The sequence below is a fragment of the Bombus affinis genome, chromosome 1 (genome assembly GCF_024516045.1).
Source record: "Bombus affinis isolate iyBomAffi1 chromosome 1, iyBomAffi1.2, whole genome shotgun sequence".
Lineage (NCBI taxonomy): Eukaryota > Metazoa > Arthropoda > Insecta > Hymenoptera > Apidae > Bombus > Bombus affinis.
The window spans coordinates 6,692,101-6,714,608 of NC_066344.1; the positions used below are offsets into that span (position 1 = coordinate 6,692,101).

The following is a 22,508-nucleotide window of genomic DNA, read 5'->3' on the forward strand; positions in this document are numbered from 1 at the left end:
CTCCGATTTTTTTGTCATTTCTATGGCTTTCTTGTTCTGCGTATAGGTTTGAAGTATGCCTGCTAATTTGTCAAGATTCAGGCCAATTCGAAGGATTAATACGTTTTAATACGTACGCTATCGCTCAAAAGTATGTTACGTATTTGCTTTCTTTTTTTTTTTTTTTTTTTTTGCTCGTAGAATATAATTCGATCACGACATCATAAATGAAGAGTTCTAAGATGATTTATTTATTCCTTGTTAGGATTATTGTAGAACATTATGACACGATAAAATTTGTTTTTTAAATTTAATATACGATAAAGAAAGCTATTGTTACCTGTATGTTATATTAGGTTGTCCGAAAAATGTCTTTCTTTTACACACACGTCTTTTACAACGATGCATCTTTATACAAACATGAAATCTAATGTCAAACGTTGTGATCGTTATCTTGATAGAACAAAATGGATCATACGTAATTCGATAAAATAATATAATATACAATAATAATATACAGACGTGAAACCTAATCTGTCAAACGTTGTGATCTTTATTTCGATAGAACAAAGTGGATCATACGTAATTCGATAAAATAATATAAAACGAAAAATGTTGTGCATTCATTATTTCCTTACAAAACGAAAGAAACTTTTCGGACGACCTAATACATTTCAAGTTATAGGTAAAATTTCTTCCAGATTGATAGAAAATCTATCGCGATTAATCGGAGTAACGATATATGAGACAGGTCAAGGCGTTTTACATTTATTTTCAATATTCCATTTGATATCTTTTAAGCGAACTATACAAATTTCATATAATATATATTCGTTGATTTCACAATTGCTTTCGACCATTAGTTTGCCATTAATTCATACATTTTAGTAACATTCCTACTATTAAAATATAAATAAATCAAAATGTACACATACTTATAAGCGACAGTGTTCGTCTCAAATCTAATTGTAAGACGACATATATACTTTTATGTGGGATACATTAATTTAAAAATCGGTCAAATAACATCTCACAATTGTTTTATCAATTGTATTATCAATCATGTTGAGCAGGAATAACCACTGAATAAATTTAAAAACTCGTAACCTATTAAGAAAATTATACGAATTTGAACTTTCAATTATTCCTATCTTTTTAATACGATTCGCCTTAGCTGCAATATATCTCGAATATAAAGATACTCGATTTGTCGTATAAAAGAAATCCGTTTCTTAATATCTTGGAAGCACACGATAGACTGAGAGATCTACGAGGAAAAACATGGAATAAAGAAGCAAACCGTAATTCCATTCATCGATTTTTCTTATAGATGCAACGTTATATGCGATATTATCTATTTTATAGACAGACATCGATATAGATTTATTTGAATTGATTTTTACGACAAACTACCTCACAGGTCAACTTCAACACACACATGTTTCCTCGTTATATACACAGAATCAGTAGAGATAAATGAGTATTGACACGTATGTGCATTGAAAATCTCGAAATATTTTACAAAATGATTCAGATTTTGATAATAAACTTTGATAATCCTAATACTTTTACGTGCGAAATGAAATTATTTGAAATAATTATGAAATAATATATTATGAAAACCAAATTATGTAATTCTATTCATAAAAAGAAACAGGTGCAATATTACAATTTGCAATCGCATCAGTGCACGGTATCAATTAATTTTCTTATCCTGAAATTGTTATCTATTTCGAATCGTTTTAAATATACGTGTGCGTAGAATCGTCCAGTCGCCTCAAGTACTCTGTATAACTTCATTGGAATCCGCGCGTTTATTCTTTCTTGCCTTATATAATTTCAAATTCATGCACTTAGACATTTTTATGCCTCTTCCACCCATACACACACCTAGCTATCGACACCTACCGCTTTTCTTTCCATGAACAATGTCCAATCAATGCAGTTACCTTCCACAACGATCGCACCCAACATCCTCTCCAACTATTATCTTCTATCGTATCTACAATCACTCTTTCTCACATCATGTACAGCAGTATCAACAGAGTAAACACGAAGTATCTTAACCGTTTCCATCAAATATCAAACTATAGTAAAGTGGAAAAGCGTTAACTTTTCACTGGTGTTCTAAGGCACTTTACGAAAAGTCTAAATCTTATATAATGTCAACGTCATTTTAATATTAAAATGTAATTCGTACTTGATAATATTGAAGTAATTATAGTCATATTATAAGGCACATACTATAAGGTAAATTATAGTCATATTATAATTATAAGGTACCAATTGATGGTAACTCATAACGGGACACTTACTATTAGCGTTATAACTATGAGCTTTCTAAAATTCATAGACTCCAATTCTCTTGTTTATTCAATTATCGAGATTTCATACTTGATAATATTGTAATAATTATAGTCATATAATTATAAGGTACCAATTAATGGTAACCGATAACGGGACACTTACTATTAGAGTTATAACTATGAGCTTTCCAAAATTTTTCCGATAGACTCCAATAGATACCAACTGATGGTAACTCATAACAGGACACTTACTATTAGCGTTATAACTATGAGCTTTCTAAAATTCATCCGATAGACTCCAATTCTCTTGTTTATTCAATTACCGAGATTTCATACTTGATAATATTGAAATAATTATAGTCATATAATTATAAGGTACCAATTAATGGTAACTGATAACGGGACACTTACTATTAGCATTATAACTATGAGCTTTCTAAAATTCATCCGATAGACTCCAATTCTCTTGTTTATTCAATTACCGAGATTTCATACTTGATAATATTGAAATAATTATAGTCATATAATTATAAGGTACCAATTAATGGTAACTGATAACGGGACACTTACTATTAGCGTTATAACTATGACTTTTCCAAAATTTTTCCGATAGACTCCAATAGAAGATACCAATTGATGGTAACTGATAACGGGACACTTACTATTAGCGTTATAACTATGAGCTTTCTAAAATTCATAGACTCCAATTCTCTTGTTTATTCAATTATCGAGATTTCATACTTGATAATATTGAAATAATTATAGTCATATAATTATAAGGTACCAATTAATGGTAACTGATAACGGGACACTTACTATTAGCGTTATAACTATGAGCTTTCCAAAATTTTTCCGATAGACTCCAATTCTCTTATTTATTCAATTACCGAGATTTCATTAGACGATTAATATTCAATTCTCAAGAAACAAATGTAAATTGTAAAAAATATTTGACGAAGTTATGATAAAGTAGAATAGAGTTTAGGCAACTCCCTGAGAGTATTCGTTAAACAAGCAATTTGTTACGAGATTGCCATAATTTGAACACCTTACTACCTCCATTATATCGCATCTTAAAAGAACAAAAGTTTCCCACGGTATTGAACTTCTATCGTTACTGGCTTCTGCTCTCAACGCGTCTGCCTAAAATTTATCCTCGTAACTCATCCCTGAACTCACCTATCGCTACCTGCGCCTCCGCTCATATCTGCCGGCCAAACCGCCAACGCGACTTCTCATCTCCTTCGAATTTTCCACGACGTTAAAAGTCCATCGATCACCTCACGATCCAACGTAACAAAGCAAGCACGACCCAATCAAACCAAACCGAACCCAACGTCACAAAGAAGAAACAACGAAAGTATCCGAAGAACGAAAACTAAAAAGAAACAAGAAAAAGATGTTCAAGGAGGGAAACGAAGCGGAGAAAAATGAAAAGAAAGAGACAACCTCTTGACGCGGCACGCCGACGATCGATTCCCGCGGCGGACTGTTGGAATCAGATCTACCGAATGAATTCTCACGGCGGCTCTCCCACCCTCGCGCGCGGCGCTCTTTCACGTTTTACTCGTCGTTATTTCGCCGCGAGATACTCGCTCGCATGACGTAACGCGCGCGGATAAACGTGGGCCGTGGATCGTTCCAATCGTGGGTGTAAGTGTATGTGTGCCAGCGGGTACCAGGGATAGACACATAGGGTCGAGACTCTTTTGAGCCACGCCTTGTGTTTGCGTCGCCATGCGTGCCACGCACCTCCTACTTAACAAGGTCGTTTCTCTCCTTCTCTCTCCTCTCTCTCTCTCTCTCTTTTTCCTCTCTTTTTCCCACTCTATCTCCTTCCCTTCTCTTGATCCATCCCCTTCTACCAATGGTTCTTCCTTCTCTTTCTTAGCCCTTTAACGTCAGCCCTCCTTCGTCCTGTCTTCTCCCTTTCTCGTTGGAAGGAGTTCTTCGAGCACTTGCTGCTTTCTTTTTCACCACCCTTCTTCAACTTCTTTTCTTTGGATCTCATGGTTGACTCGTAACTTCCTTTTTGGCACCCTTCTTCTTCCTCTTCTTCTTGTTGCAGGCTTTTATCGTGCTCGTCTCTTCCTCCTCTCAGCCTTGTTAGTTTTGTTTTTGGTGAATCGATTACGACATCTTCTGAGAACATCGGGACGAAGCGGTTTCGGTCCGATCGACTTCGGTTTCCAACGCTACCGAGTCTATACTCGAATATGATTTTCGATGGTGGTATTCGTTTTGGAAAACCCCAATCTTCTCACGCGTTTCTACCTTGGCTTAGTTAGCATTGCCGGTATTCTAAGTTTGTTTCCGCCGGATTTGTCAAGGTTGTCGTAGAATTTAATATTCTTAAAGGAAAGTTTGTTATTGGAAATGTTGTTTTTATACTGTGGCTTCGAGAAGAGTGAATTTCTAATTAAATTCTATTCAATTTTACGTGCTTTGTATAAATGATCTTACGTCCTGTTTTCTGAAGGGCAAATTGATTAAACAAACGCAAAAATTAGATCTTTTCCTTCCATTGTTATGTAATGTTTTATAATAGACTATAATGTCCGTAATTCGTAATTTTTCTGCTACTCAAAAATGTACTATGTAAAGCGAAATAATTTCTTCTCTTAAATTACACAGTTTAGTTATAAGATATTTCTTGGGAAATTTCAGCGTTTGTTTAAATAATCAAATATGGGCAAAGGAATGTTTATATTTGTAATGAGATGACGAAGTACTTGTAATGCTTTAGAATTGTTCTTGTGTTATTTACGTTCCGTTGTTTTCTACACAGAGACATATTGTCAAACATGAAACATTTAAAATACCTACATATTCTGTTTACGAGTAAGCAGAAGTTGTTTTCAGTGGTAGTCTTGTAAATTACAATTACTATCACAGCTATCGTTTTTAAATTCGTACACATATAAATTATTTTATACAGATATTAAAAGTTAATCTATAATTACGTCATAATTTTTCCAAGATAAAGCTCAAACATATATCGTTGTGCATAGCGCGATAGGAGCACGATTCACTTGCAACTACGATAAAGAGAAATGTTTCATATACATCAAAATCCGTATATTCAAGAACATCTCACAAATCCGTTGTCATTTATTTCACAGTGCGGCTGGCTTAGATTTGAATGGGAGTCAATGACTATCATCACCGTTTGTCACGTGAAGCGTGACACAAGACTTTTACGTTAGAATAGTACTCTTATGTAACACGTGACGTTGAATCGCACAAGCTTGACACAACTTGCGATAGAGTAATAAACGAATAAAACTATGGAACAGGAAGAACAAGTGAAGAAGATTACGTAATGTCAAAAAATATTTATTACATAAGGAAATAAACGAGTAACGTCTAAATTTTTTATAATTTTCGCGATAAAATATATAAAAACATCATCCTGGAATTATTAGGTTGATCTATCATCATTAAGGGGCAAATGAGATAACACGTGAAAGTTGCATAGATGCAACGTTGTTACAGTACGTAACGATGTAACGTACGTTAAGCACATTACCGTTTTATTAAGTAACAACAAATCCATCAAAATACTAGACACATTACAAAAGCCTATTACACATATTAAACAAAAATAATTTTTATAACTTAAAGAGAAAGATAGTAGGGATATAAAATATCTCAATCTCTTGAGAAAGAAATTACAGCTTAACAAAGTTTCTCTGGATTTATTCAATTTTGCAGCATACAAATACAAAGAAGAAATGAAAAAAATTTGTTTACTTTAGTTTCCAAATTTTGCTATTACGATACCCAATATCATATTTATTTTCTTAATAATTAATTAAAATATGAATTTTTTGCTAAATGAATTTTACGTACCGTCTAGCAATACAAGTCGATTTAATATTTATTCTAGCAAATGTAATATTGAGAATGTAATTCTTAAAATGTAGCTTCTATGCCCATATATTCAAATTTTTATTGCTTTAGATATATAGATATAAAATGGCTCTTTAATGGCTCTTCTCCGTTTTTAATTGCAGCACCAATTTATGTTGTCTATTACTTTTAATTAAGGCGCTTATTACAAGCTTTGTTACTATATTGTATTATGTTTCAAAATCTACAAACGAACAAAATTATCCGCCACCGTCATTCCGCTCATAAACCAAGAGGCAAATTCAAAAATTTAAAAAGAAGGACGCTGGTAACACGTTCGATAAGCAGGAAATCCGTCAGATAACTGCAGTCATAAACCTCTTTCGATCGAAATATTATCAGTCAATAGTAAACATAAAGCCTCATCCAAAAATTCGAAAAGAAAAGCGATGGTATAATACATTCGATAAACTGGAAATCCATAAGATAGCAGAAACCGTAAGCCTCTTTCGATCGAAACACTATCAATCGATAGCAAATACAAACTCTCGCTCGAACACTTCAAAAAACAGGACGACGATACGACGTTCGACACGTAAGAAAGCCGTAAAAGATAATAAGAATCGCGAGTGTTTTTCGTATCGATACAAATTCCTATCTCCGTCGATATACAATCGATCAATATAAAACGCAGCTTCGAGCACAATTGATCAATCTCACACAAAGAAGCAAGTCGCTGCGCTATTGCTGCTAAACATTTCCTGTGACTCTTCCCCCCCCCTTCCACTTTTCTTTTTTTCTCTCATGCTGGATTACACGAATAAAACGAACAGCCAGCCACAACGAGGCCCCCTTTTTATACGAGCGATTCGTACTGATTTTCGAGGGGTTTCTCGAGAAGGGTTCCACTCGAACAGCCGACCTCTCATTGGTCGATTGTGGTTAACATTCAACCTCCTCGCGCCGAGCCTCGTTTTCCACCCCTAGGCCACGCGAGAAATTAATCGGCGTGCACAGGACCTGATACTCTCGTCTGGGCGGTGCTTTTTCGCCGTGGTTTTCGCACCGTAAACTCCTTTCGACGGGTCTTCCGCATCGAAGAATCCACCCCCTCGTTGCACTCTCGCGTGTATTTTATCGCGACCATTTCAGGCATTTTCAAACTGAGATTTTATTATTAGATCGGTGAAAATTAATTGGACTTTTGATATGGTTCTTAATGAAAGTAAATTTTTTTTTTAAATATAAAGTATATTAGCATAGTTCTTCCAACCTTTATCGGAGATTGTGTGTCAATTCGAAGTACAATTTGTCCTGTAGATTGCTTCTTTATTCGCGAACGATCTTCCGTTTGACATGGGGAGATTGGCAAACCAGCAGATTCAAAAAATGTTGGGATTTTAGGGTTATGCAGGGGATATATAGCTACGTATTATGCAATTCTTTTTTGCTGGGCAAGTGTACTCGAAGAGGGTAGAATTGGTCCTTGGAATTCCGATCATTTCTTGATTTTTATAATTCGCTATGACATTGATAAATCTTTTACTAACTCGTAATTCTTACCAGAAGAAGTAATTTCTCACTGTAAACATTTTTTCAAATTTTTCAAATCTCATTTTCAAATCTGTAAATTGTCAATTTTTCTACGAATGTATAATCATATTTTTTTTATATCAACATTCATAAGTATAAATCACCGGTCCTATCAATTAATTAATTGATTTTTCAAGTGTTTTTGATAAAGCAAAATATGCAAAATTATAATAAATTGTAACAAATAAATACAACAATAGAAAGAGAAAAAATACGTCCAAGATTAATTCGCCATTCTAACATTCCCTCATTCCAATATCTCATATTTAACATTTTCTTCGTTGTAATAACATTTGCTTATGCATATTGTTCCTTTCAAAGTAAAGAACAAAGATCCACAAGCGTACACGTATCTTGTATTTAAAATACAATAGGTAATGATCGAAGTATCTATTGAAATCATGAAAATTGGAGTTAGATCGTGCCGTTATTCAGAGTGGAAGAAGTGGCCTTGAAGAGTCAATTGATCTTGGAAATGGAATAGTATCATCGAGATATTGAATGGAACCAAGTACGAGAATTATAAAACTTGACATCTATAGCACTAACGCACACAATTATAGTGTGCAAAACAATCTTTATTTCTAACCCTTCCATTCTCAAATTATTTAATAGGAACAAACATTTGTGTATAATTTTTCTGGCTATTAATTCTGGCAAATAAATAATTTAAACGAACATTTTGATACTTGGAAACGTATAAAAAATTGTTTGCTATAATTCTACATCGAAACTAACAAAGTTATTTGTTGAATTTGTACAAAATGCGTGTAATAATATGGGAAAGAATTGTTTTAGAAAAAAATAATTATTGAGGCATAATTTACATGAAATTTATTTGCAAATTGCGCGGTGTTGCGCTGATTCGGAGCAACGTGCATAGATACATTATAAGTGCTTTAGTATGTTATGAGGAGACTGAAATTGAATGTCTTTATTTTTAATTAAACTCGTCTCAAATTTTAATGCGTTATGTTCCATTTACGAAAACATAAAAAGATTTGCTTCTTTGTAAATAACTAACAGAGAGATAATTCTCCTAGTAGTTGAAATAATTTTGTCGTAAGTAGGGAGCGAAACCCAGAAATTCCCTTCACGCCATAAATATTATAATGAGTATTTATCTTTGGAAATTATGCGCATTTTGAACACTTTCGTATATTTAATTTCCCCATAAATGAATAAATATTTTTTATCTACCTGTCTCTAACACCAGCGTCTGACAGGTGGAACCCATTCTACGTAATAAATCTGAATATATACGTGCACTGCAGCTCATAAGTACTTACGTTCATTTCGTCTGTACTTTAACGATATGAATGTTAATAAAAATATACGAATTAATAGCAAACTAATGAACGAAGGTAATTTTATTTTATTTTCCGCGAAAATTCATTAGTAATAAAAATGAATAAGTAAAAACTGAATAAGTAAGTAAGTAAGGGAATAATCAACGAATAATTATAACTACTAGGAACTCAATAGCTAAAACTAGTGCTAGCTGATACATAATTAACAAAAGATAACAAACTACTTAAATAGAACTTCAATACCAAGAATTACTAATTAATAAAATAAGAACATAAACAACGAGATAAACGAGACCTAAAACGATACAAGAGATCGTTGCTGCGTGTCTGTGTTTAAGTTAAGCGACATGGTTGCATAAAAAATGTATGTGCGCTATTGGCACACACTATTGTAGAATTCACACATATATGTATATTATATGAAATTTAATTTGTTTACTCAAAACTTAGTCAGCGTTAAATTAACCCTCCATCTACAGATCTGGGTCGTTTTCAACCAGTAATTTTAAACATTTTTTAATTTTGTCGTTTAAATTTTCGTTTAAATTTTGCTTCGTTTAAAAAGATTAAGGTAACACCCAGCAATAAAAACTATTGGATGATATTCCAGAAAGTTGGGAGTATATTCGAGAATTGTTTGGGATTTTTTAAAACAGAGAAACCTAAAAAAAAGCTGCATGAACTTAAATGACCCAGTATGCAAACAGCGTGAGTAAAAATAAGGTTGCAGACGGAGGGTTAAAATTAAAATTGAATGTGTGCCTGTTCCATATATTATTACTTCGATTAATCACGATAGTCTTACAGGCAACAAAATTTTATCTGTAATTTCAGTTAAATATATAACATTGAGAGGTGGTAATTTTTTTTTATTGCATATTAAATTTTAAAAATAAATTTGATCGCACAATAATATTCTACGATAGCCCTAATGCGAGAAGAAACAACCCCAGCTCTTTTTCTTTGTAATTTTAAATTAAATTTAAAAAGTACATTCAAAGACAAACGAACTTCCAAGCGAAAATGTATATATTTGCATATACTCATATGACTGCCATGCGAGCAAGAAGAATAGTAACTCCTATGTTTCATATATTGTATCGCAAAACTATTCTATTTAAAATTTTACTTTTACTTTACTATTCTACTTTTTATTCAAAGCACCGAAATTCCTTCTGTGTGGAACTGAAAAACCTATAAATCGCAACGAAATCACAATGCTCGAAATATACCAAGCACCTAGTTTCCCACAAAGGATCCCTTAATTCGACCAACGAAATCGATTTCGTCCGTTTCTCGCCGCGAGCTGCCAACCGAATGATGTTTGCCAGCTCGCGAGCAAAACACTGGTATATCGCGAAACGCGAAATTATTGTAAATTTCATGGCTACGGAACAAATCGACCGATCATATCAGCTTGATGGACAAATTCGTGGGCGTTTCACAGTAGGTATCGATCATTACGCGAAGGCCACAGAGACTATGATCATCGTGAAGAAGGAGAAACGTTAGGTAAGGACACTATACTAACGTAAGAATCTTGTGTCACGCTTCGAGTGACAAACGTTGATGACGGTCATTCGCTTCCATTCGAGTCTACGCGAGATACACGATGAAGTATAGGGTAAGGTCAGGGATTTGTCAGGTGATCTTGAATACACGGATTCTTGCATATGCTTGTACGAAACATTTTTCTTCATAGTTATAAAAGTGAATCGTGTTCCTTTTATCATGCTGCATACAATAATAATTCTTTGAAATTTATTTTCATAAGACTATAATAAATTAAAATACTTAATAAGTGTATAAAATAGTCGTGCAAATTTATAAATAACAATTATGATAATAATTGTGATTCATGCGAGTATCATTGGAAACAATTTTCGATTACCGGTAAATTTTGATCCTAATCGTTAGATCGACTACTCAGTCTGTTCTTTTTCTGTATCAGAAGTCTGTGACGTTGGGAAAAAAAATAATTTCCCTTATATTGCGTTTAAGAAATTGAAACATTACAATGGTGTATTTTAATAAAATGAAAAAACATAAAAGTACTTAGAGATAGATGCGTTCTTTATACGTTGTATCCTAAGACTAAGACGAAGACATTTTAACATGAAATCAATCAACAAGATATTTATAAACACAACGAACCCTTTATTATACAAACGCACAGATGACAGGCGAAATTAATACAAAAATTCGTGGATATTTCGCCGTACCGATTATTACGAAAAATTATTAGGAAAATATAGCCTGGGGACAACTACGTAAAGGGTGAAACGAGAATCTCGTCAATTGTGAGGACGATTCAACGATAATAGGCCGGGAGAATCGATAGAGAGAAATTTTCGCGCGGGACGCTACCGATGACGATTAAAAAGTATGGACGCGATAAAATCCGTGCCGGAAACGGCCCTTTTCCGTGGATCGAACGGAAATTCGAGAAGTTCGGAATATTAAGAACCAATGGAGAACAGGAGCTGGTTGATTGCCTTTTTGTGCGAACCAGTTAGCGATCTTTGATCGCTGATATTTGCACGGAAGCGGAGAAAAGTAAGAGAAAATTGTGACGTTTCAGCTTGAGATTGATTCGATGATGTTGGTGATTGAAAAGTGTTACTTACTACGATTCCTTTGTAAATGTATTTACATCTGTTTTACTAGTAAGCGTTCTTTTTTTTTCTTTATAATATTATGCGTATCTCTCTTATAGTTTTATCACCAAAGTTAAAGTTACCAGCAAAGAAATAATTTTCTGTACGAAAACATGTATCTTACCATTATTTCCAATTCGTATTCCTTTGAAGTCAAAATAGCGCACGCAATTGTATATATTGCGGACATTTGTGAATCTGAAGTTTATTAAATGTATCTACTTGTTTAATCTTTTAATATAAGAATAAATAATGTTTCACATGATATTTTAAAGAATTTTTACTATTATTATGCCAATCTCTACTGTAAGATCTCTTAATGAATCTGTGCGAATGAATAATGTAATAGCAGATAAGATACGATATAATAAAGATATAAAAATCAGTAATTATAAGAATCAAGAGTAAATTATGTCAGATGAAATGTTGGGTATCATAAAAATAACACAATTCTAGATTATTCGTCTAGATTGTTTTTCTACGTTATTACACTACAAATATACATAACTAATTAAAAAAATCAAAAAATATCGCATGCTATTATATCCTAAAATTACACACATTCTACATTTAATTATTTCAAATATTAATTATACGTAAAATGGTAACTTGAAATACACAGATATTATGCAAATACAGAAGTATTATTTCAAACATCTATAGAAATAGTATAATGGTGAGTTCTAGAAAAGTTCGAAATATTCTCAAAAATTCATATTTCTATATGCAAACAGAATACAATTTATTAGAATTTTTAGAATTAGCTAATGCAACGATATAATCCTACAAAAAGTAATCGTCAAATTTTCATCAATGAAATGAAAATGAAAATTTTAGAAGTTTCAAGGCTTGATCGCGATTTTTCATGATTCCATTTGATCCGGACATGCTACGCGGGTAATGTAAATGAAGATTTTAATTGGCCAATATATGCGTTTCATTTCTTGTCATTTCTCTTTTTAAATCGTACGAACCAACCGGCGTGTGTCATTAAAGAAATAATTTGAAAAATCAATATTCACTCTCGAAAGCACACACCATGTCTTTGAACGGACACGAATTTTTTATTCACATACATGCACATACACTCGGCTCTATCCTCTGCGGATTTTTTTGCGATTTAAATTTAAAACTTGCCATTCTATATTCTTTCGAAATATTTATATACTTTAAAACTTCATACATACGAATCTGTACAAACTATAAATTCGTAGTTTTGCTATTTTCTTAAGAGAGAAATCTGTGAAGTTGTAATTGACCGAATAAAAGAAGCAATTGCAAAGAAAGTCCAGAAAAATTGTTGTAACACGATTTATGATGAAACGTGATTTTATTTCTTGATTGTATAAAATTTATTTGTGACTTAGTGATATATTAGGACCTTTAAATTGTTGTGATTACTAGGTTGGAAAGTGGAAGATTTGCTTTCTCCTCCAAATATTGTTCCACGCATTGTCATTATTATTTTTATTTATTATTACTTCACTCTTTATCATTATAGTTAATAGTATACTTGGAATACTTTATGGGCTCTACTATATACTTGTATACTATATATACTCGCATTTTTTTCGTATTATCTAAGGAAAGGATGTTAATATGACCGCCTCATGATTTTCCATATCACAACGAATACATCTAACTATTAATGGTGTCATGTGTTGCATCTACTAAATTTGCAGGTGAAGAAACATGAGTAAATTACATGTAGGTTAAATGTTACGAGATTAAAGAAAATTATGGTTCTACAGCCTAAGAGAAGATGGATAAGATTGGAAAGAATTCCAATGAATAAGAATGGAATGGATATGGAATGGAATGGAAAAAAAGATTATAAGTCAACGTCGACTTATCTCATAAAGAGCACACGATGAGTGCACATCGCGTGAAAGAAAAATATGCGTGTGATTTTCGTATATAAATAAAAGAACCTGCTTCGTTTATTTACTTCTGATGTTACCAAAGAGTGACTTTCTATGATTTTCGTTAAGGGCCTTTTGCTGATGTTCCAGAGACCACTTACTTTCATAAAATACAAACATAAAATATATTTCGAAATTCAATTAAATTGTCTATCTTTTACTTTCACCTTTCATACCACAGATAATATTATCAGCTTACGAACATTTCGCGCAAGAATTTAAAGCATTATAAGTTTTAAGAGTCAGACTTTAGGAAGAAATATAAAAGTGTGGGGGAGGTGAGTTACCTCTATATTCTATGCATTTTTGCATCTTTAAACTTCACGCAGACGCATAAATATTTACAGTATAGTAATTACCATTCGTGGAATAAAAATCTTTGGAACGTACACTTAGGTAGGAAAGAGTAATAAGCCAAGCAATCCAAGCGATAACTAAATATTTCATTTTCTACTACTTTACATTCTACTTAATATTTAAAGTTGCTTTGTCATTATGTTTTGCGATTATGTAAATATATTTTATACTCTATTGACTAAATTATTATATCTTGTATGTAAATTCAAGGAATATTTATTTTTACGAGTTTGTCGACGAAACTAGCATTTAACAATTTATTGTAAAAGCGAAGCGTGCAGTTTCCGCGAATGATATTACATTTTAGTGTTGCGATCGTGATGCTCCACTTTCATACTTCGTTTGTATCTTATATTTATCTTCTTACTAATGAACGTCAAGGATGATCATCTTGTGCCTCAAATTATTAATGATCCGCAAATTCTTCGAAGTTTAGTAACCGTGTATATTTAACCTGCGTGATCGTACCATATATTTTGAATGAATTCCAACTTATAGTAATATTTTCCATGATTCTTTATATCCATAGAGAACTCGTTCTACTGATTGAGCTAATTTAAAAGCTTGAAGAAAAGTATCGCTTATATTCTCGTTTCATATTTTCCCGAAGTATATTTAAGAACTGAAGAGTATATTTAAGAATATCTACATTACGATAATGGCCAATGTATTTGTTAACAACTATTCACTTTTTATCTTCATCATAGAATTTTGTTTCGTTGAATCTGAGCTTCAAAAGGTTAAATGCAATTTTATGCATTTTACGATGATCATCTTGAATACAATCAGAGTACTGGAACCCACACAGAGATTTGTTTCGTCCATTAAAATGTCATACTAGTACTATACCAGTACTATACTCCGGATACTTTGTACATTTCCGTTTATGATATATGTTCGGCGTATTTTTGTGCCTTTGAATTTTTCATAAATGCATGAACGTCAGAATCTAGTTAAATGTCAATAAACTTCCAATTTAGAGGGTATACGTGGAGTTTCGTTTATTACGTCAGAAACTGACAATATTTTAACATTTCCAATAAAACAAAAGAAGAGAGAACTCCGAGAACATACCAAATGTTCATAGAATCGAATAAAATTTCTGAACAAGTCGCATCAAATATTCACCTCGGAGAGAATCGATCGAAAGCTGAACTTTCTTTCTTTTTTCTTTTTCTTTTTTTTTTTTTACACAATTTTTAGTATTTCCAAAACCACCTCGAAACCCTGAACGCTAAAAATTTGTAATTCTCTCGCACTCTGCTCGGTTCACCGTGTAAAACCCTGCAGGAGGAAAAGAAAAGACGAAAAAATCTTATTCAAACAACACTTGCACGAAACGAGGAATATTTTCACGACCATTTTAGCAACGATGTCGTGGAAAAAAGTGGAAAATCGACGAGGCAAACTTTCCGATAAGTGCAAACGATCTGACCTCCCGTTCAAATGTAAATCGCTTAATTACATGCCCGACAGCGTCGCAGTAAAATTCTGCCATTGATAAAAACTCGCTATTATCCAGCCAGGGGCACACGACTCAGGTATTCCCGTCCTAATTGCGCTAATCGATAACGCTAACAACGTTCGCGAATCCTTAGTCGCCCGAGACCCACGCGAAATAGCTCTGGATATCGTTCCTGTGGATCTTAATTTCGATTATTGAATAATGTCTTGGAGAAACGTCCATGCGGGATAAGACGCTCGAAAGATAACACGCAGCTTGAATTACGATCGTTAATTACGATACGACCACGTCACGCCTCGTGTGCACAGCAACAGCTGTCCGATCGCTTTTTCCTGGAAGCTCGAGAAAGAAAAGGGTTCGAAGGAACTACGAATTCTGAGGAAAATCTCCTTTTGCAACTATTATACTGGTTTTCATAAACGTTCGCACAATTCTATTTTGTTATAAATATTACATTATAATTTATATATAAATATATATACAGGGTGGTCCGATGAGAATTAGCTGTTGAATATTCTTTAAAATTGTTGCCTTTGGAAATATGAGAAATCTTTATTAACGAAAATTATTCAGCATAGATGAGGCTATAATATGGCAGGAATAACTGTATCGCAGCTAAAGTTGTTTAATAGTCTTTTAACTAGAATCGTACGTTCTTTTATGCACTTCGATATTCGCTATAAAAAATTATTAACTTACTCAAATCGAAAAAATATTGGTTTGTAAAAAATATTTTAACTTGGCATTGAAAAAATGAATTTCTTTCCATGATTACTGTTTCAGGTAACCATCCAGGTAATCGTATAAAAATATTCTGTAATAGTAACTTTTCTATTTACAAATTACCTTTGTATCAAAATTCGCTTAACCATGTAATATTACATAAAACGTAACGAAACTTGCAATAAATAGGATTGGATTAATAAGCCTAGTTAAACTCTCTTTCTTCTACGTTCTTTGAAATTTTATTCCATTCCCTTTTATCCATTCATCTGCTATATTTCATACGCTCTCTCACCTTCGAATATTAATCGTGAAAATCAAATAGATTATTTTACGAACAAAGCAGCAAGGGTAGCAAAGTAAATTAACGAGGTATAAATTCGAGCGGATACAATAGCGCGTTGAAGCGACCTAAAACTTTCCACGCGAATTGAACGAACAGTTCTATTTGAAACTCCTTACGGAATTACTTTAAGCAAAGCAGAATCCAGATATCGAGCAAGAAACTCGTTTCACGGCCCTCAAATTAGTTTCACGACCAACGGCAAAACGAAATCAAAGATTTCGTTGCGTTCCCTCTAACAACCCATTAAAACCTGTGCATCGCGAACTTGCCAAAACTCCAATTAAAAACTACGCCAGTGTATCATCAATCACCGGTAATATTATAACGATCAAACTCGCGTAAAAAATTTCCAACTTCGCAAGTTGCGTCATTCTAGAAGTCCGCTGTTCGAACTATAGATCATATTATTATTTTATATATGAAATTAGTACAATTGGTAAAAGAAAAATATAATTTCTTTTCAGTTCATCTAATTCCCAACGATATTAATAAATAAATGTAACTGTAAGTGCAGAAACAGAACGACAATCGACGTAAAATAATAACCGAAGGATAATTAAAATTATTATTAATAAGTTTGTAATTAAAAATTCAAAGTGAAAAAATAAATTAATTGCGATTAATTCCACATTTAACCCTTTGCACTACGACATGAAAGTATCTACGTTATGTATAATTTGATAGCATGTGTTTCATTGATTCTTATTTTATCTTTTTCTTGCCATTTTAGTTTCTCAAGTTTATGCTTCGATAATTACAAACGTTATTCGTAGAAAGTAAAATAGTTTGAAAATAACATATTATTTGTTGGAAAATTGGCGCAACAAGGAAGTGTAAAATCTGTAGGAAATTAAAAGTAACTCGAAGAAAATACTTGATCATTTAGCGATGAAAATAATTCTGTTCTTTTACGATTCGGGTAATGGCAGGTAGGAGGTTTCAATTTCAAGGGAATTTAGTAAAATACTGTTTATTATATTGTTTGTTATTTAAAAAAGATAGATTAAAATAGTTTTTGAACTGTGACATTCTGGTTATAAAATAGCACGATTTTATTAATTACAGAATATAGATAGTTCACGTTTAGAGTCATTTCCTTGAAATATTTCGAAATTTCCAATTTTTTAGATGCTTCACGTTTCAAATATACCGACGATATGACAGTAGACAATTCGCAAATTTCACAGATAAATTTAGCGATAAAGTTCCACATAAAATGCCTCGAATGAAGCAATTATGTTTGAACAAATGTGATAAGGAACGTCACATCTAGTTCAGTGGTAATTGTGAGAAGTATAAAACGCGAGGTTTTCTAACTTCAAGAGAATTTTTTTTAATAAAACTGTTTCCTACTGATTTATTTTATTAACTTACCCAACTGTTAAATTAGATATGATTCACGAGTTCCAGAGAAAAATAGATAATTTTACCAATGTCATTTATCTAAAGCAAATTGAGATGACTATGAAAACTATGCTTTGTCCAACCAAATATGTAAATTCTTCTATATTCGTGTAGTCAAACCTATTCGTACTCCCCAGCGTATATTCAGCGAATGTCACTCATACATTTCTCATAACTTGTTCCCTTTTTCACTTTCATCGCTTTCAAATCTTACACGAACAAAGCTCAGAAATACCTCTCTATCCACACACGAGAATTCGTACACGCATTTTGTCAAATGCATATTATCATTCAAACCACTATCGTAACGCTTCATTCTGTTATTTCATGTACCAAATCAAAATATGCCTTTAAAAAATTCCAAAAGACGAGATATGTACAGCCATTCTCACAAGTCTTTATATACCTAACATAAAAGCTATTTTTCTAAAAATAAAATACTAGAAAATTGCATCGCGATATTAATGCATTTAATATAACGACAGACGACTAACGATAAGATCTATTTTATTTAATTATTTCTTTTTATTGAGACAATTTTAGTCTCTGTAAAAAGATGGTTTATTGTAACACATTGTTTATTCTTTCTTAGAAAGTAAAATGTTATTATACTACAAATAATTTACTTCGATAAAGATGTCCCTTTTGCGATAGAAATGTACCAAGACTTTTCCAGGTGACTGTATACTAATTAACACTGATTGCCAATGATAAAAACTTACCATTTTCTGATTTCGGTGGGACAGGCTCGATTTTCACGGAAGTGGTGGTAGCATGAAGAGAAGTTGAAACTTCGGCAACCTGACAAGGCACCGAAGCCAATGGTTCCCTCTTTACCAAGTTGTTAGCCCCATTATTATTGCCATTGCAGTTTGCATCCTGTCCGTTCCAAGACGAGGCGACTGGCAACGTTCTGCTGCAGCCTGCATCGGAATGCACCGCCTTTGTCTTTCCTAAAATTTGTAAAACGAGTCGACTATAGTCGTATCTTCTCACTTTACATTTCAGAAAAAACTTTTGTATAAATAAAACAAGTTACATCGAGGAAAAAATGTATCACGAATTATCGATACTCATTCACGGTGATTCTACATGAAAAGATAGATAATACATGGAATAACATTCGTTTATTTGAAGCCACGTTTTCGAGAATATCGAATTTGAACATTTCTCAAGTTTGCGTGTATCGATGTATCGAGCAACTTTTTGATCAAACGAGTCGAATGTCTTGGAAACGAAACCGTGAAAGAAAAAATGTTACAAACTTGATTTTCTTGGAAACGAGATGTCGTATGAAATGGATAATTTTACTCTATGTATCTCCGTACTATTTTTCCTCTATATTTTCACGTAATAATTTTATTCATTTTTTCACATACAATCACCCCTTTCTCGATTGTACCATAATTACCGGGACATTGTGTATAACGATTACGATTATTTAAAACTGTGTTACCCTCGCTGTTACGATAAATCTACTGTAAGTTGAAGTTGCATCATTTGAATAGAGATTTGTTTCACTTATTAAACATTATCACGAGTATTCTATTTTAGATACTTGCAGATTCTTTTACATATTATAACGTAGTTTGTACATTTTTTTGTTTGAAACATCCGCAGTCTACTTATCACGAATCTTTCTACTCTGCTGACGACCATTTAAAATACATTTTGCTAATTCAATCTCTATCGAATTGAGAAATCTTGCAGGTAAAATGTCAGATTACAGATATTTCGCTGCTATGTTACAACTCTGCACTGATATACGCGTTAACGTGTACATCGTTATATATTTAATAAATATTTCTTTTAGGAAGTAATTTCACAACTTGCAGAGCGAAAATTCAAATGGTCTTAACTATACTAGAACGAAAGGCACGTGATTTTATTTTTATTAATACTATTTACTCATATCAATTGAAAGTTCCACAGCTCCTGAAACAACCTTATAAAAATACCTGTTAAGAAACAAGTATAATATTGAATAATAAGTTCGTTCAACCGTCAGTGGTGTATTGAGGAAATATGAAGATATTAATTCGAAAATTAATAATATTAAATATATTACAAAAATATGAAGCATATACAGAAAACGAAATTAAATTTCTTTGCATTTAAAGCAAAATGAAAACCATGTGCAATATTTCAAACTCGCATAGATTAACTGAGAAAAATTTGCTGAACTAACAGAATTTTGTTTTTTCAAATCCATTTCTTTTGAACGATTAATTATACTACATAAATAAAAGCAACTTTCGAATGTTCAAAGAAAACTTTTAGCTTTTAATTTAATTTTGAGAAAATTCTTTCCGCAAGAAATTATTAAACAAATGGAAAGAAAGTTTTAAATTTAAATAGACCATTTAATAACTTTACAGAAAACAAAATAAACAAAATAATATATACACTCTTGATTGTGAATTTTTGATATCTAAAAATAATGATATTAAATGCTCTTTTCAGTAAATGCAAACGAACTTATTATTCAACCCAGCGCATTACCTTCTATTAACGTCACCATTAATAACACATTTCATATCTTCCTATTAACACAACACAATAGATACTTAAACTGCGCGTTAACGTCCCCTCCCTGACTCCATTCATTTCGATTCAAACGCATCCATCCACGAATCAAAAAAAAAAAAAAGAAGCAGAAGAAAAAAAACAAAAATTCCAGCCTCACAATTTAACAACCATTACCCACACAACACTCGTTCCGCGTAAAGCACAATTCAACCGTCACAATAATATTCAACGCACACCAGCGTCCCTTTCCTCGCGCCATCCACTTCCGTTCCGTCGAATTTCCAGCGGGCGCCGCGTTTAAAAAACACTCGGCCGATCCTCTCGCGTCTCGCGATCGTCGAGACAAAAGGGATTCGCAACGAGGTCAATAGCTGCGTGAGTAACGCCGACATTAATTCCACGGGCAACGGTCTCTATCGCGGGGCCCAACGGGGAAAAAAAGGACGATCTTGATTTTATCGTTTGATTAAAGTTCGATTCACACTAGCGACCACGGCACGGTCAGATCACGGCGAGTCAGCCATCGATCCAAATCGCTTACACGTACGCGTAATCCAATGAGAACATACACAGTAATAAGTCAAATGAAAATCTGTTGACCGTGGCGTCGGTTTGTTAGCGATCAAAAGGCCGCGGTCAACATTCGAAAAGGAACATGAAGGACGAGCGTTTAATTCGATGTATCGAGGACCATCGTTTCTTTGTAATAATTTTTAATGCAATATCCTGCTGGATTAAAATTAACGCGATTTTTATTAAAGTACAGTCGAAAAACGATATTGTTCCTTCTTCGAGCGAACGAATAAAAATGAGAGAGATTGCGACGAGATTTGTTTGTTTCTGGTGGTTTCGGTGTGAACGCCTCGGTGAAATCCTCGATTTTGATTTATCGCGATCTGATCGTACGTTTGGCCGTTGGTATGAATCGGGCTTTAAGCTGGTGATCAAAGCTGGACGGTGTTGGACGGTGTTGGAAGCTTGCAAGGTTCGTATGAACTGCAAACCGACGAACAATATTTGGTCCAGCAAGTTTTGTACCGAAAGATTGCAAATTTTTGATGACCGAAACAGTAAAAAATAATCAATTTTTGTATAAATGTAATCTAGCCGTTTCAAACCAAACTATACGAATTGCTGCGAATTGGTAAAAGTTTCACTGTTATTTTATATGTAGTTCTGATTTAATCCTTTGATTTCTGCGAAAATCGAGCGCTACATCGTGCAGTTTTCTCTCTAATTTAATTTTTAAGTTCACTGTACAACACTGTACAAAATCTATAATGCACGAACACGGTTTAAACGTCACTTTCTACAACCATAAGGAACATTAAATTAGAAATCAGCACCATTATGCTGTGCTCTTTAAGACGACAAGATTATAGATATCGTTCCACTTAAATAATCGTTACGGATAAATCACAATTCGATTTTTAGTTCCTTAAAAATATAGAAACTTAGAAAACGGAACGAAACTTAGATAATGTGGAATGATAAAAATTATGAGCTTTTCTCAGCCAGGCAACCATTGTCAAACACCGTGCATCGCACGGTAGAATATTCGGCGCAGACAACTGATTAATATTCAACCGAAGGATATAAAAATTGAGAGTAAATTGTAGAATAAAATATATAGTAAAACCAAAGAGTAGAAAATCTCATAAAACTAATAAAAATTAGTATTTCTCGGGCACAATAATTTTGTCCCGTTGAATCGCTGAAATGTCATGTCGCGATATCAACGTTTATGGGGGCTGGACGCGCGACGTGTAAAGTTCGCGTGAACGTCGTACAGACGGCTCGTTCACCGCCTATGAAAACATTTATATCGTCCAGCACTTTGTGACACAACACAAAGTAAAGGGAATTATGGCCGGCGAGAGCGTTCTTTCCGCTATTGTTTCCGAGGAGCTTCGTCGTGTCGTTTCGCGCCGCGCTCTTTGTGCTCACCTCGCGACGACCCGAGCAACACGACCAATAACTTCTCGGCTGGAACGAGACTTTTATGGCCCAGATCCGCGATTTTGCCAGCTTTCGTGCAACTTTGTTTAACGATTGAAGCGAATTG

General features: G+C 33.4%; 1 protein-coding gene across 6 annotated transcripts in view; it reads right to left on the reverse strand.

The window, feature by feature from the left end:
* LOC126919558 (uncharacterized) overlaps positions 1-22,508 on the reverse strand; it is a 351,910-nt gene that overhangs the window by 53,978 nt on the left and 275,424 nt on the right. For 4 of the 6 annotated variants that reach the window (XM_050728960.1, XM_050728967.1, XM_050728952.1 and 1 more), the window contains one exon: positions 18,637-18,867. The exons of 1 other annotated variant lie outside the window; for it this stretch is intronic. In XM_050728960.1, the coding sequence (XP_050584917.1) occupies positions 18,637-18,867 (231 nt within the window). Of the gene's footprint in view, positions 1-3,464; positions 3,821-18,636; positions 18,868-22,508 lie in introns of those variants that run through there. One more of the 6 variants, XM_050728977.1, reaches the window with a different exon arrangement.